We start from the raw sequence: 12,114 nt of genomic DNA, 5'->3' as shown, positions 1-12,114 counted from the left end.
ATGGGTCAACCACCAGGCGCACCTGCCGCTGATCTCCGCGGCCTGTTCGCCACTCAATCCGCGGGTGTCCTCTTCTCGTCCCCCCGCATGGCGTCTGCCTCGGCGTTCCCAACGGATACCTCCGCTGCCCTAGCTGAGATGCTCGCCGCCCACCGTCGATCCCGCGACGGCCACTCTCCCGCGGCCCCTGCTGCAGCCTCTGCCGCGGCCGCTGTGGTGACTACTGCGGCAGCCCCTGCGGCGCCCCTTGCTCTGGCCTACTCACCGGCGCTCGTCGACCTCTTCGCGGCCTTCCTCCGCGACTACGCCACTGCATCGCCGGTAGCTCTGCCGGTTGGCTTCGCTCCGCCCGTCGCGCCGGCGCCCTCTCCCGTGCCCACTCCGGCGTCCTCTCCGGCACCCTCTCCGGCTCCGCCTCAGAACCTACAGCACGTGACCATCCGGCACCATATCTCCACCACCCTGTCCATGCAGCCCGCCAACTACACATTGTGGAGCACCGTCTTCCGCAACATCTTCGGCAAGTTTGCTGTTGAGGACCACGTCGACGCCGCGCTCGCCCCACTGCATCCCTCTGCGACATGGCTTCAGAACGACTGCACCATCGTGTCCTGGCTCTACACTACAGTCAGCGAGGAGATCCTGACGATCATCTTGGCGCCGCGCGACACGACGATCGGCGTCTGGACCAAGATCGAGGAGCTCTTCCTCGACAACAAGGTGACTCGTGCTGTGTATCTTGACTCCGAGTTTCATAGCATTCGGCAGGGCGCGATGTCTGTCACGGCGTACTGCTCCTGTCTGAAGACGATCGCCGGCAATCTTCGTGAGCTGGGCAAGGCGGTGCCCGACAAGGACCTCGTCCACAGCACTCTTCGCGGCCTGCGCAAGGAGCTGCGCCATGTCATCCCCATCATCACACGTGAGGTGCCACTGCCGTCTTTCCAAAGCCTCCGCTCCTTCCTTCAGCTGGAGGAGACGCGGGCAGCCAAAGACGACAACGACGCTCCGATGCACACGGCGCTGCACGTCTCCACTGCTCCCGTCGCACCAGCACCTGCTGCTCCTGTAGCCTCCACTGCCTCCACCAGCACGCCGTCCAAGTCGAAGAACAAGGGGCGGTAGAGGGGCAAGACGACAAGCAATGGCAGCGCCCCCAGCAACCCAGCTCCACCTCCGCCCGCCCACGCTCCGGCGTGGCAGCGCATGGGCCAGGCGTGGCCGTTCCAGTGGCGCCCGCACTACCCAGGTGCCGGCGTGGTCGACCCTCGACTAGCTACTCCTCCGCTCTACGCCGGTGCTGCTTTTGTTGCTCCACCGTCGGCGGCCACCATGCCCTACGCTCCTCCGTCGGGGCCTGCACCAGTGCCTCTCGTGTCCTACGCGTCTCCGTCGGCTCCTGCACCGCCACAAGCCTGGGACCAATGCGCCCTCATCACTGCGCTCCAGAACATGGCCGTTCAGCAGCAGCATCCGGCCGGCGCAGAATGGTACTTCGACACCGGCGCATCGTCCCATATGTCATCTACGTCTGGTAATGTCTCAGCCCTCTCTCTGTCTCGTTCTTTCTCTCGTATTGTTGTTGGCAATGGGGCTACGTTACCGATCGAACAGGTTGGGCAGACCACTTTCCCTACGACCTCCAAGCCTCTCCATGTAAACAATGTTCTTGTCTGCTCTTCTCTTGTCAAAAACCTAATTTCTGTACGTGCTCTTACCCATGATAACCCCGTTAATGTTGAATTTGACGATCTTGGTTTTTCTATCAAGGATCGCCGCACCCGCCAGGAACTCCTCCGATGTGACTCCTCCGGCGATCTCTACCCGCTTACACCACCGTCACGCCTTGCCACCAGCCTTCAAGCCGGAGTTCACGTCAACGTGTTGCACCAGCGTCTTGGGCACCCTAGTCACGCAAACCTATCGCGCGTGCTTCGCTCCATACGGTCTAGTTCTAGTGTGTCTACTCATTCGTGTCATGCATGTCATTTAGGCAAAAATGTTCGATTACCTTTTCAGCATTCCCAAACAGCATCTTTGTTTCCTTTTTAGCTTGTACATTGTGACCTTTGGTCCTCTCCTTTACCAAGTTTATCTGGCTACAAATATTATTTAGTTATGCTCGATGATTATAGCCATTTTGTCTGGACTTTCCCACTTCGTCGCAAATCTGACACACTTGCCATGATTCAGTGTTTCCATGCCTTTGCCAACACCCAATTTAGCCTTCCTCTCATGGCACTTCAAACCGACAACGGAAAGGAATTCGATAATCTCGCTGTCCATGAATTTCTCTCCACTCACGGCATCTCCCTCCGTCTTTCCTGCCCCTATACTTTGCCCCAAAACGGACGTGCCGAGCGGATGATTCGAACCATCAACGAGACCATCCCTACCCTTATTTTCCAAGCCCATATGCCTCCTCCCTACTGGGCCGAGGCCTTAGCCACCACCACCTTCCTAATCAACAGACGCCCCTGCAGACCACGTCAGCTTCTCACCCCCTTTCAGCTCCTATACGGCGCCGTGCCCGACTATTCTGGTCTTCGAGTTTTTGGCTGCCTCTGTTATCCCAATACCAGCTCCACCGCTGATCACAAACTTGCGCCCCGCTCTGTTCCCTGCGTGTTCGTTGGATATTCTCCTGAGCACAAAGGCTACCGGTGTCTCAACCGTTCCACTAACCGAGTCCTCATATCACGCCATGTCATCCAACAACTAGAATCCCTTGATTTTCTCGCCGACATGAACTACCCGATATCTACTATCCTTATAAACCCAGCTACATCTCCGGCGGGGCCCACTTCCTCGGATCACGCTCCTGCCATCTATTCCCCTGCCGATTCTATTTCCTTAGATCCCGCGCCTACCAAATCTCCTCCCGTGGCACCCCCATCTCCTGCCGTGGCACCCCCAAATCCTGCCGCGGCACCCCCAACTCCTGCCGCGGCACCCCCAAATCCTACCGCGGCAGCTTCTTCTCCTCATGCAGTCGCCTCTTCCCCGTCGAGTCCACCTGCAGCTCCCGTCCACCAGCCTCTCTCCCACCCGATGCAAACTCATGCTAAATCGGGGATCTTCCTCCCAAACAAACGCTACACCAATCTCACAGCCAACACCGACACTCCCTCGGCTCTGCCCAAAACTGTGCGGTCGGCTTTACGTGATCCCAATTGGCTAGCAGGGATGCAGGAGGAATTTCGAGCGTTGATGGCCAATCAGACATGGACGCTGGTGCCGCGGCCACCGGGCGCCAACATCATCAGCGGCAAATGGGTGTTCAGGCACAAGTTTCGGCCGGACGGCAAGCGTGAGCGGTACAAGGCGCGCTGGGTTGTTCGTGGCTTTTCTCAGCGCCCAGGAGTGGACTTCGACGAGACCTTCTCGCTGGTCGTCAAGTCTGCAACAATTTGCACCGTGCTTACAGTTGCCTGCTCGCGGGACTGGCCTGTGCATCAACTTGATGTCAACAATGCCTTTCTTCATGGCTTTCTACAGGAGCGTGTCTATTGCCAACAACCTGCAGGGTTCGTCGATCCGGCACGCGCCAATGACGTTTGCCTCCTCTCCAAGTCATTGTACAGCCTCAAACAGGCGTCCAGGGCGTGGTACAACCGGTTCGCCTGCTTCGTTCGATCGATCGGGTTCGTGTCCACCAAGTCAGACATGTCCCTGTTCGTTCTTCGTCACGCTGCCGGCATTGCATACCTGCTCTTGTACGTCGACGACATCGTCCTGACGACATCGTCTACCGGCCTGCTTCGACAACTCATCGGTCGACTACAGCGAGAATTCTCCATCAAGGACCTCGGCACGCTGCACCACTTCCTCGGCATCCACGTCACGCGCGATGCCTGCGGCTTCCTCCTCTCACAGCAGCAGTATGCTATTAATTTTTTGGAGCGCGCGAACATGGCCAGCTGCAAGCCGGTGTCCACGCCCATCGACACGAGTGCCAAGCTGCCTTCTTCCTCTGGGCACCCCGTCGCTGACGCATTGGAGTACAGGAGCATTGTAGGTGCACTCCAGTACCTCACCATGACGTGACCCGACATTACCTATGCCGTGCAGCAGGCTTGCTTGCACATGCATGCGCCCATGGACTGCCACCTCGCCGTCGTCAAGAGGATTCTTCAGTACATCTGCGGCACCGCCGGCTACGGGCTTCGGCTGCACCGCTCTAGCAAATTGGACCTCGTCGCCTACTCCGACGCCGACTGGGCAGGCTGCCCCGACACTCGACGGTCGACATCAGGCTACACTGTCTTCCTCGGTGATTCTCTGGTGTCTTGGTCTTCCAAGCGGCAGCCAACAGTGTCACGGTCCAGTGTGGAGGCCGAGTATCATGGTGTGGACAATGTGGTGGCCGAGTGTTGTTGGCTGCAACAGCTTCTTGGCGAGCTTCACGTCCCTGTTCCAAAGGCGACAGTGGTCTTTTGTGACAACATTTCTGCAGTGTACATGGCGGCCAATCCTGTGCATCACCGGTGCACGAAGCACATTGAGCTGGACATCCATTTTGTGCGAGAGAAGGTGGCGCTGGGTCAGTTCCGGGTCCTTCATGTTCCCACCACACAGCAGTACGCCGACGTCATGACCAAGGGCTTGCCGTCGGCTTCTTTCCAGGAGTTTTGGTCCAGCTTGTGTGTCCAGCCTCCGGACATACAAACTGCGGTGGGGTGTTAGAGTATTTTCCCTTCATGCGATAGCACCTGTATAGCAACCGTCTAGACCGAGTCTTCCCTCTCGTAGCTCTCCCTCTTGTACACGATCTGTCCCATGATGTGGCCCATGTTGTACTATATAAGAGATGAATACAAACGGCAGCACAATCTGAGTGCTTGCAATCCAATCTTCCTATTCTACAGGAAGCATGCCATAATGCAGAAACGAATGATGACATGGCTCGAGTGACACTTAAGAAGGCTGACTGGACTATGTTGTCGTTACTAGGAGACCACCAAAATAAGCCACAAGGCCAAGAGGAAGCCACGCCGCCAAAGCCGACGATTTGCTTGGGAAAAGTCATGCCCTTGCTACACCTATGCAGTTAGGGTTATTTCTTCCGGTTGTCCCCCCCCCCCCACCCCCAAGTTTACGAGTGAGAGACATATTTTATTGATTTTTCCTTAGTTCCTTAATTTTCTTGAAATACCTATTTTCACCATTTTAGATGGACAGAATTTGTTGCCCGATATTACAAGGTTTACATGGCATTTTTGTTGATACTTCCTTCATGTTAGATATTTTCATTTTCTTTACCTACATTACATATAGTACTCTGAGCTTTGTCTATATAACTCGACAACAGAGTACATATCAGATTAAGTCTGAGATAGCTAGCCCTATTTGTGCAGAAAACTTACCTATGAGTCTAGATTTGATTTTCTACTGAAGGCACTCTCTGCTTGGTCTCGAGCTAGCCAACATCATCTATTCCTATGCATCCTATTCTTGACTAGCTTGTCCCTAAGTTCGCTAGTCGATGATCATGTTGTGCAGAATCATACAAGTTGTCATGATGTTTGAGAGAGACTTCTTGTCCCAAAACCGAGAACGACCTCGAACAATTGCAAAACGAGTTTGCAATACACCGAGGAGCTCTTTCAATGTGCTTCTGGCAAACTTGCGCCCTGGAAAACATATTGTTTTCTGCCCACGGGGTTTTAATTTGGATGGTCTTCACAAATGTAGACCAAGGATAGATGTCGTCGGCTAGATAGTTAGCCCATGTTATAGTCATGACCATTGACGGTGTAATTGCAAGCCGGAGCATCTCCCTTAGCAAGCCAAGCTAAGAGATGAGATCTTTGCAACACATTGATGTCATTTAGAGAACCCAGCGATCCAAAGAAGCATTGCGAATTCCAGAAATCCTTGGAAGCAACTGCCTCGAGCACAATTGTAGGATCGCGGTGATGCCCGGTGTACTGCTCGTGCCATGCCACAATATAATTCTTCCACCTCTAGTGTATGCAATCTATGCTCCTAAGATGCCCGGCCATCCCCTTGGTTCATTCTCTCCATCAGCATCTTCGTGTCCTCCTCATTAGATGCTCGGAAGTGCCGTGGTCCGAATAACCAGATCAATCCCTTGGCAAAGAGTCGGACATACTTGAGCTTCGTATCTTCTCCAATGCGAACATACTTGACCGTTTAATCTGCCAGAATGCCATACGCAATACCTCATGGAAGCAGAAATCTTTTGATACACACTAAAGCCCAGAAGCCAGGCAACGTTCCTCCAGCGAGTGAACAAGTGAGAGGTTGCTTCGCAAGCTTCTACATTTTTCACAAACAGAGGGCTACGCATTCAGAAACGATGCCTACGCATTCAAAAACACCTACGGAATAGATATGCCGGGTAGGTGCATACCTCCGCGAAATAATCTCGTCGACAACGACGAGTCCACCAAAAATTGTTGCACGGAGAAGCTCAAGAAAGAACTCTGGATCTGAAATCGCCAAGATCCCCAATTCTGAAGATGAAAAAAATAACCTAATTCGCGAGATCTCCAAATCTGAAAATAATGAAACCAACCATATTTTAACCTCGTCGGGCGTGACGGGACACGCCAGCTTTGAATCCAAAGAACGCAGGCTTTGCTGGATACCTCACCGACAGTTACGGGTCCATGCGAAGCTTGGCGACGGTGACCGCAAGTATCAATGACGGGAGGCGGGAAATAGACATGCTGGCTCGAGGAAACTCACGGCGGAAGTGGAACGAGCATACACAGGTAGACTGCGATGCGGGCGGACGACGGGGCAGAGTGAAATACCTCACAAGCATCGACAATGCGGTGGCGGCGACGAAATCCACAAGTGGGAAGCGGCAGGGAAAGAACTGCGTAGAGAGGCGTAGGCTGAAATATCCAGACGCCAGCTGTTTCTCCCTTGATATCGGTACCGAGAATGGGAGACTCGGGATCCGAGTATATAGAGGCGCGGGGGTCGAGTTCGGTTGATCCAAACTTCTTTTATGAGTAAATATCACAAAAGGCTTGGTTTCTGACGAACTATATTACAAAATTACACCTTTTCAGTTTTTTATCACATAACCCACGTTGTTGGACAAAACTGCAGCAGTAAACCCATAATCTCGTTGTCCTTGCATTTATCGATCCATCGACGGACACGGCGTGGACTCGAACACCTCCCTCCAGCTGCTAGTCAGGAACGAGACGCGCCTCTACTAGCGCAGCGCCGTCTGGAACGGCAACACCGTCACGACCAATTACGTCAGCGGCAGCCGCAACACCGAGGACGAGATTTCGAACACCTTCACCGTCTCCCCCGGCGCGGCGCCCACGCGATTCGTCCTCAGCAGCTTCGGCCACTTCGAGCTCCTCGACTAGAACGACAGCAGCGCCTCGGTGTGGGCCACGGTGGGATCCTGACCGTCGAGCAGGTGCAGCGGGTACGGCTATTGCGCCCGTATGGGTACTACGTCGCCGCGGCGGCGTACAGGTGCCTAGATTGTTTCGAGCCTAGCTACGTGGGCCACCAGTGGTGGATTCTCCGCAGGGTTCCGGCAGAAGAAGGCGCTGTCGCCTTGCGGGATTGGTTTCTTGGCCATGGCGGGGATGAAGGTGTCTGACAAGTTCGTGCTGGACGGCGGGAACATGAGAGTGGAGGAGCGCGCGGCGAGGTGCGTAGGGACCTGCTCGTGCGTGGTGTACGCGTACGCGGACCTGCAGACAGCAGCACCAAGAGGGATGTCAGGCGGTGCCTCTTATGGACCTAACCGGCTGAAAATCAAACCTGACCGGATTGAGCTGACCCAATTTTCGTTTCCGAAGCCGGCATGTGTGCCTCGGTGTCATTTTCCCTGCGGGATTATGGGTTTACCGTTACAGTTTTGTTCAAGAACGTGGGTTATGTGATAAAAAAAATAAAAATGTGTAGTTTTGCGATATGGTTCGTAAGAAACCAGTGGTTCTGTGATATTTATTTTTACGGATTTCACAAATATTCAATATGTGTTCAAGTCGTTTTTTCTGGCAAGAACCGGTAGACCGATGGTTATTTTTCGAGACAGTTTACGAAATCTGCAAGAGATATATTTGCTTTTAAAAAAAGTAAAAACCATATCCTCTTCTACCAACCAGCCGACCTTCCCCGCCGACAGCCGCACGCGAACTTCCCCGCCTGCAGCCGCCCGCACCTCGGCCAACCCTTGGCGCTCCGACGGGAAATCCGATGACATACAAGTGCGTGGAGTGCAAGAAGCCCTTCAAGGCCACGCTGGTCGAGTTGACTCGACACGTGAAGGCCTGCCCGTCCAGCGTCAAGGAGCGAGTGGCCACCGACAAGCGGGAGAAGGACAGCACGAAGGCCCATGACGACGAGATCGTGGCGTGCGCGGGCAAGCGCATGAAGGCCGGTGGCCTGCACCCAAGTCCTCCCGGCGGCAACTTATCTAGTCGAGGTATGGACCGCTGAGTCCCAAGTTGATTAACTCCGCATCCCAAGATCTACTAGCGCGTGTGTGGGAGGGGGAGGGATGCGGCTTTTGGATACGTGGTTCACTACTTTTGGATCCGTGGTTCGCTGTTAGTTTGTTTTTGAATCTCAGGATATAGTTTAGCTGAAGTTTGCACCATATACATCTCAAATCAAAGATCCGTGGAGCGTTGTTGTTTTTGGATCTTTGGATGCGTAGTCACTTGGCACAAAATAGTTTAGAAAATTTCACCTCAAGATTCACTTGTCTGATAAAAAAACATATCTGAATAATAAAATTTATATAAAATTTCACTAAAGATAAAAAACCATTTCTGACATAATAAGGTCATAACCAACAACATTTTGCTTGATACATTCCATAGGCGTGCCAACTTTAACCTAAATCAATTGTTAGAATTAAAAAATCAGCATATAGAATATTCGCTAGTCCGGTACCAGCTACTGATTAAGCTAACGGTGCATAATTTTGTGAAATGGTTTAATTGAGTCATACTAGCTTTGGTTGAAAACACTCATTTAGTTAAAATCCACTTGAACACAGGCCTCAATCGAATCATCGTGTGCCAAATACAAAGTGTTTTAATTAAACAAGTGTTTTGGGTGAACCAATTGTTTTCACCCAATCCACTAGAGGATAAAACTTAGAATTCCTGCTAGACAATAGTGTGAAACAACGACTAAGAAGTATTTTGATTTTGCAGAATACCTCTTACCCCCTCCGTTCCATAATTCTTGTCGAAATATTACATGTATTAGACGCTTTTTAGGAATAGATACATCCATTTTTAGGCAAATTTGAGACAAGAATTATGAAACGGAGATAGTATTACTTTTCCATTTGCTGAAAATACCTTGATTTCCTCATTTAGACCTGGTTTAATTGAAAACGTAAAACTTTGTCTTTTATTCCACCGTCCTCTGTCATATCAGATGGTATTATCTTTTTGTGCACCCCGACCCCTCTCCCTCCCTCCATTCATCTCTCTCCCTCTCCCTGTTCATTCTTCTTAAACCATGAGACCAACGACAGGCAGCAGCTCACCGCCTGCCCCTCCCAGATTTTCCCGGTTCTCCCGATGACAACCTATAGAGATTTCTCTGTGACACTAACACCCACTCTTGAGGACCTTTTCACACCTACACTACTTGGGATACCACTCTCACTAGAAGAAAACCCAAAACTTTATTCTCTCTCACAATATTGGTACAACACTTCTTTTAATGGCTACCCTTCTATTAAACATATAACCCTACCATGGTAGCTCACTCTTTTCTTCTTGGTGTGGTGATACACTACTTGTGGGGATTGTGGTTGCACACCTATGGGGTGGGGGGGAACACCCCTATTTATACTGGTAGAAGACGATGACAAACATCTTATTACAATTCTCTAGAATACTCTACAAGTATCTAGAGAATTCTCACTTATTCATGAAGGTGGCCCTAGGACTTTCTATGCATGGTAAATATCTTCTTTTCAAGCAACCTCTCAAGCCTTATAGAATATACCGATCCTCTCATATTCACTAGAAGGATCCTTGTAAATATGTTCTCCTCTAATGATCCAAAGTATTCTAGAATCTTCTCAAATATGCATAGCTAATTCTCAATACTCTCTAATTATCCATAGTATTCTAGAATATTCTCAAGTATGCATTGCTAATTCTCAACATAACCTAACACTAGAAACGAGGTGGCAGCCATTAGAGGCCATGAGAAGCTCAGGGGAAATCTAAGGTGTGTGTGTGGGTGGTGGCAGCTAGGGAATTTACTCACGGGGAAGGAGGGCAAACATGAGTCTTCACCAGTCTGCCGAACTTGGAGAAGACGATTGCCTATCGATTTGGTAGGGAAAAGGTCAATAAACCTTAGTTAGATTTTTTTTCGACGGAAAACCTTACTTCGATCAGAAGAGAACAAGCGAAAGAGGATTAGATTAGCTAAAGTGTACAATCAGTGTATTTCAGCAAATGGAAAATGTAACATCGGCTATTTTAGACATGGCGAAATTATTAGGCCATTTGGGACAATTGCCAAAGTAAATATTTGCGTTTTATCAAATATTCCTATTAGTAAAGGCTGGACCACATCCGAATACTGTGAACAGTGTAATTAGTACTCCCTCTGATTCTAAATTGTTGTCGAAATATTACATGACGCTTTTGAAGAAAAGATACATTAATATTTGGACAAATTTGAGTCAAGAATTTAGGATCAGAGGGAGTACCATTAATACAAGACTAGTAGATGCAGCATCTACCCCTGCCAAACACTTATTGTAGAACATTCCACATATTCATCAAAAGTGAGGAGCTTCAACAGCATGCTCAAACAACTTTATTGCTTCATCCAAATTTTCCATAAACTCGACACTTGACATACTGATACAAGTTTAAACTTGGAACAGCCTTTTAAATTACTTCAAATTTATTTTATGTGATGACATTGTCTTTTTGCTCCAAAAATATTCTATTGATAACTCCTTTGTTATAGCAGGTAGAAACCTAAAGGACCATGTCAAGCATCCGACCATAAAGCCGAAGGTTGGAACATGAGATGTTGAGTCAATCCTTTAGATTTTGAGATTTTGGATACAAACAGAAATTTGAGACTAGTGGAGACTGTATTAGGCTTGAGTGTTAATATTTTTAGTTGGGATTTTCATTCTCTCTAAAATCATGGCGGAGCTCCGCCGGTGAGAAACTTGGCGGACGGTTCAGACACCCCATTCAGGGACTCTCGGAAGATTTTTTTTTTGTCCTATTTTTATTTTCATCATTTTCACTTTTTCTTTTAGTTTTCCAAACTTCCGGTTTAATTTTGTTTTCAAATTTTGATTTCTAACTTTTTAAGTTTCCAAACTTTTTGTTTTGGAAACTTTTTCCCGAAGCTTATCTCTTGAACCTTGTCCTCTCTTATCTTCTCCCGAAGCTTGTGCTCTCTTGTCTCTTGCTAATTCTTTGCTGAAATCTTATCTTACTGCTGGTTGATTTCTACCCGCAAACAAGTAATTTCCATTTAATTTCATTCAAAAATTGCAGCAGTTTTAAATTCACTTGCATGAACTTTACTATTGCAATCCCAGTTCTATGCAAATGCAATTGAACTTTTCTGTTTTTGCAATTTTGCACCAGTATCTGCTATGCAAATACAAGGAATTGCAATATGTTTTGGTTCTTTTTTGTCATGGCCATATCCATATTTAGGGTTTTCTTTCTTTTTGTTGCCAAAAACCATATCCATGTTGTTTTACGGCTCAAATTAAATCTGACTGGTTTTTGATGAATTAGCAAGCGACTGTTTTGTTAGTTGTAATTATGATAGACACCATTGCAGTGTGATTTTACGATTGAATTTTTTTTTGGGTTGTGACTTGTAACTTTGAGTTTTTATCCTTGTCGATAAATCATCTGCAAACTGTAACTTTTGTTGTGGCTATAATTTTTGTAGCTACTGAAAGCTATAACATGAAATGTCTCACAAGGAGAATGTAAATTTTCCATTCAAATTGCAGTAGTTTTAAATTCAGTTGCATGAACTTTACTATTTGCAATCCCAGTTTTGTGCAAATGCAATTGAATGTTACAAGGATATTATTACACTTTTTGCGTGTTGCATGAACTTTACTATTTGCAACCCCAGTTA

General features: G+C 49.0%; 1 protein-coding gene across 1 annotated transcript; it reads left to right on the top strand.

Annotated features, from left to right (window-relative positions):
* LOC104585092 lies at nucleotides 1–1,125 on the top strand. Its single transcript, XM_010241055.1, has one exon. It carries the CDS (start codon nucleotides 1–3, stop codon nucleotides 1,123–1,125), a length of 1,125 nt encoding a protein of 374 aa, XP_010239357.1.
* The last annotated feature ends 10,989 nt before the right edge of the window (nucleotides 1,126–12,114 follow it).

This window comes from Brachypodium distachyon, chromosome 4 (assembly GCF_000005505.3).
Source record: "Brachypodium distachyon strain Bd21 chromosome 4, Brachypodium_distachyon_v3.0, whole genome shotgun sequence".
In the NCBI taxonomy this organism is placed as follows: Eukaryota; Viridiplantae; Streptophyta; class Magnoliopsida; order Poales; family Poaceae; genus Brachypodium; species Brachypodium distachyon.
Note: the sequence above shows the minus strand (reverse complement) of the source record. Positions and strands in the feature narration are given on the sequence as shown.